Source organism: Mus pahari, chromosome 4 (assembly GCF_900095145.1).
Source record: "Mus pahari chromosome 4, PAHARI_EIJ_v1.1, whole genome shotgun sequence".
NCBI lineage: Eukaryota > Metazoa > Chordata > Mammalia > Rodentia > Muridae > Mus > Mus pahari.
In genome coordinates this window covers 51,486,171-51,490,876 of record NC_034593.1, presented here as the reverse complement: position 1 = coordinate 51,490,876, position 4,706 = coordinate 51,486,171, and the positions used below count along the sequence as shown (strand labels likewise).

At 46.7% G+C, this 4,706-nt stretch overlaps 1 protein-coding gene across 1 annotated transcript in view; it reads left to right on the top strand.

Moving 5' to 3' along the window:
- The window catches only part of Erich6 (glutamate rich 6), a 24,717-nt gene extending 22,588 nt beyond the window's left edge, over positions 1-2,129 (top strand). The window contains exon 14 of the mRNA XM_021197121.1: positions 1,869-2,129. Coding sequence (XP_021052780.1) covers positions 1,869-2,129 — 261 coding nt within the window. The remainder of the gene's footprint in view (positions 1-1,868) is intronic.
- Positions 2,130-4,706: the final 2,577 nt, after the last annotated feature.

The following is a 4,706-nucleotide window of genomic DNA, read 5'->3' as shown; positions in this document are numbered from 1 at the left end:
TCTCCCTCTCTCTCTCTTCTTTTTGAGACAGGGTTTCTTTATATAACCCTGGTTGTCCTGGAACTCACTCTGTAGACGAGGCTAGCTTCGAACCCATAAATCTGCCTGCCTCTGCCTCCCAAGTGCTGGGATTAAAGGCGTGTGCGACCACCGCCCGGCTCATTTTCTTCTCTTTTAAAATTCCTTTCAGTTCAGATTTAAGTCCACAGAGCACCTTTGAGTGTGGCTGCGTTTGGCAGCCTTCGCAGTCCTGTTTTAGGGTTGATGTTGTGAGGTTCCTGTTTCCTCCCTGCTATGGCAGAAAGCCCTATAAGCTGGGCCAGAAAACCTGGGTTCTAACCTAGGTCTGACTCTCTAGAGGCACTAGGTCTTCATCAGTCATCTACCATGTTCCGAGCTTCCCCGGACTTGGCCCCGCCCTACACTAGCTGAGCCTGGCTGCCTCTCCCACTGACAACGACCTCTGGAAGGATAGAGTTTGGTCAGGGTGCACTTTCTTTCCATGAGGGCCATAACGTAGCACTGACGAACACAGACATCAACAGTCTGTAGTTTAAAAATCTCACCTCTCCCCTTGGCTATGTGAGTGAACTTTATTTAGCTTCAATGTGTCATCTATAAAGTAATGATTGCTGTCTCTAAATTGCTGTGCAGAATCTGTGGAAATGTAAAATACTAAGCATGGTACTTAGTACTGACTATGCACTGAGCCAACAAAGCCGCCATACAGATACAGAGAGACGGTCACAGAAGCCTGAGAGCTTCCATATGCAAATGACTTGGGGCACACCTCTTAAACTCTGAGAAGCTTCACTTCATCTGCCTTTAAAGGAGGAGGTTGCTCCAAACGTTCCAAGTGCCTTCCTCTTGGGAATTTGTAATTCATATGCATTCATGCATTGCATACGGAAACCTGATCTCGATGCTCAGCACGGGCTGGGTATCTTAGGAGCATCAAACAGAGGGAGACACGGGCTCAACCGGAAGTACGTTCAGCATGATTCTAGGCCCTGTTAGTCAATCTGGCCATCTACCTGGGTTCAGCTCTTCGTAAATTTCTCTCTTGGTTAGAAGTGTACAGTGTGATGGGCTAATGCCAGCTCATACAGTAATGTATAGCCTCCTTTTGGTACATTTCTCTCCTGGGCACCTTCACACACACACCCCCACCACCACCACCACCATTCCTTCTCTCCTTGTCTATTGGAAGTGAATTTTAACAAGGAAAAGGCATTTTGATGCAAAAAAGGAAGACTCCGATGCTAACGGTTTATATTTTCCCCTTTGTTTTCACAGTTGCTCTTTCTCTGGAGGGTGGGGTGAGAACTCAGTGTTCTTGGTGCCCCTGCATCCCTATTTGCCTGCGAAGGCGCTGCTTCCGCTGCTCTTTTCGCCTGCCCCACTGAGGACAAGCGCCCTCCTCAGTGGCCCTGAAGCTGCAGGCTGGAAGCAGCTGCAAAAGGAAGTGGGGGGGGGGGTGAAGCAGACGGGGCAAATGAGGCGATTAGGAACGGAGTCCTGGAGGTCAAGACACATAAAAGGAGTGTTAGCTGGTCCCATGCTATCTTCTCTGAAGATGTCCCTCTCCGTACTTTTCCCCTGGGCCTTCGCAGCATCCCTCATCACCTCTGCCCCACTAGACACTTTCGAGACTATTTAAGGTAGATTCAGGAGACACTAGTTACATTTTGTAAATAAATTATAGGCTTTGAAAGTGTCTGAAGTCCATTTGCCCTCTCAAAAATCTCCATGGCATGACAATCTCTTTCCTTGTTAGCAGTAAAATTGTCCCGCTGCCCCACCAGCCCACTTTCGCTCAACGACACTCACCTTGCCCCCCCCCCACTCTCTCTCTTTGCGCTAACAAGTTCCATGATCCAGAGGAGGTTCCAGCCCTGTGGTTCTTGAGTGGAGACGACCTTCTGCTGTTGGCCAACTTAATAAAGATCCGGCGACTGTTCAATAAGCTGGAAGGATGCATGAATTTCCCCATAAGTCAGGCTTGGGAAAAGTTAAAGCAACCTCCCTACCTTTCTTCACTCTCCCTAAAACTACTTGCCCTCTGCCATAATTCTGGCATACAGCAAAATATGATGGAAGCAATTATAGATCTAATAAAAGAAGAGTAAGGAAGTGTCGCAGGGCCTTTGTTGTTTTGTTTTGTCTTTTAAGGGACATAATATAAGCCCCTTGAGGTACACAAGTGGCCATGCCCCTTCTCTGAGCATTTTCAACCACCAGGTTCCACCCACAGAACATCTAATTTCCCTAATGGCTGGACGCAGCCCACACCTTACAGAGTAAAAAGCCTAAGCTCTGGACTTGAAATCCCACCAATAGCAGTTTGAATTCTTAATAAATCCCAGGGCGGGGTTACTGCCCACCTCGATGGTTTATGTTCCCAAATGAAAGACACACACACACACACACACACACACACACACACACGCCTTAAGCAGCACAAGAGCTGGGCAACTGCCTAACCTCCATGCTGTTAGAATCTACCTCGATATCTCCAAGTTACCGCGTATGAATTCCTATGTTCCCTCTTGGCTGCTCTTAACTCAGCTGAGCAGCCCTCTGGACCACGTTATCTTAGTCCTTTTCCGTGGCGGCTCTGGTTCTCCCTCCTGCGTGAAGTTCTTCCCTGCAGGCTCCCGCCTCCCCTGCACTCTTCTAAGGCACAGAGGTTCTCCTTGATTCCCTTTCTTGAGGTCTCTAACCATGGAAACCTAAAACCCTGCCTCTCTCTCTCTCTCTCCCCCCCCCCCCCCCCCCCCACGTATTGGCTGCTGGCATCTCTATTTACCAATCAGAATTAACTAAGGGTAGGTTCCCAGGAGCTAGGTGCGAACTCCAGATTTTGAGGGGCCCAACACTTAGCATTATTATAACAGCAAACGACAAAACCTCAACAATCCCCACTCTGGAAAGGTCCAGCCCTCCAGCAATCCTGTATAAACCCTGTCCTCTGCTGCTTCTCGCCACACACAGGCAGCCACCTTCCTGGGTTCTTCCCTCCTAATAAATCACTTGTGTGAAGTTTGTTATGCAGTGTGACTTTGTGGTATTCCTTGACTCTCAATTGTCAGGACACTTTTCCCCTCAGACCTGTAACACATGATGTTTCAAAGAGTGAACCAAATGACTAGGAAATATCAAGAAATAATTTATGTAAACATTAAACTTTATGGGGTTATGGAGATGTAGAAATGGGCTGTTTGAAGGGCAGGGGGTGGAGTGTTTGCCTAGTATGCACAAAGCCCTTGGTTTGATCCCCAGTACCACATAAAACTGGGTATGACATGTGTGTTGATATAGGCCTGACCTCCCAGCTCTTGGGAAATGTGGGCAAGAGGATCAGGAGTTCAAGGCTGGAGGATGGCCTGGGCTTCATTAGACAATGTCGAAGGAGGGGGGGGAAAGAGGGGGAGGAAGAGGAGGAGGAGAGAAGAATAGGAGGAGGATGAGGAGGAGAAAGAGGAAGAGGAAGAAGAAGAAGAGAAGAAGAAGAAGAAGAAGAAGAAGAAGAAGAAGAAGAAGAAGAAGAAGAAGAAGAAGAAGAAGAAGAAGAAGAAGAAGAAGAANAGAAGAAGAAGAAGAAGAAGAAGAAGAAGAAGAAGAAGAAGAAGAAGAAGAAGAAGAAGAAGAAGAAGAAGAAGAAGAAGAAGAAAGAAGAAGAAGAAGAAGGAAGAACGAAGAAGAAGAAGAAGAAGAAGAAGAAGAAGAAGAAGAAGAAGAAGAAGAAGAAGAAGAAGAAGAAGGAGAAAAAGAAGAAGACTACAAACGTTAATTTGATCTTGGCAGGCATTTCAGGGTGGGTCCTGTAGGAGGGAATTAGGATCAGAAACCTTACACTGGCAAAAGTAAAGATACATAGACCATCTCCTGCCAAGGGATAGTGTGTACTGCCTCAGGATGCTACTAGCAAGAAGGCCCTCACCAGGCATAGCTGCTCAACGATAGACCAGAAGCTTGGGCCAAAATAAAACTTCATAATTTAGCATCAGAAAGAACCAACTGGCAAATGAAAAGCCAGTAATTGCATGTGCACAGTCAGGTGTGATGGCTACTAACATGTGCACATGAGCAAACCTTATGGTACAACCTAGCATTAGATAATCCATAAAGAAGTGTAAGAAGAAAGGAGCTGTCTGTCTGTCTGTCTGTCTCCTCTTTCCCATTCTTGTTCAAAAACGAAGACAGAGCAACTTTCACTCAATCTCATACCATCAAACACTCAACAACAAAAAAAAAGGCCAGAGATGGCCAGGCAAATGCCAAATCTGACCAACGACTTCTGGTCCCCAGGAAGATGTGAGGAAAGAATGTATAGTTATCTCTGGGGTTGGCGTTAGGAAAGGATGGCTTGGCTTCAGCCAGATTCAAACTAAAAAGGTTCAGATGTGGACAGAGGGGAGGGGGTGGGGAGAGGAAAGCAGAGTTGGGGTAAGATGGGAAGGCTCCATGCCAAGTGTGAACTACACTGGTAAGTGGAGGTAAGTGGGCTGGGGCTTTGTACAGATAGCTTAAGCAAGGTGGTAAGCACCCTTATTAAATATTTCATTTTTTTTTAATATCTTAAATTATTTTGTCCTTAAAAAAAGACTATTGGGGCTGGTGAGATGGCTCAGTGGGTAAGAGCACCCGACTGCTCTTCCAAAGGTCAGGAGTTCAAATCCCAGCAACCACATGGTGGCTCATAA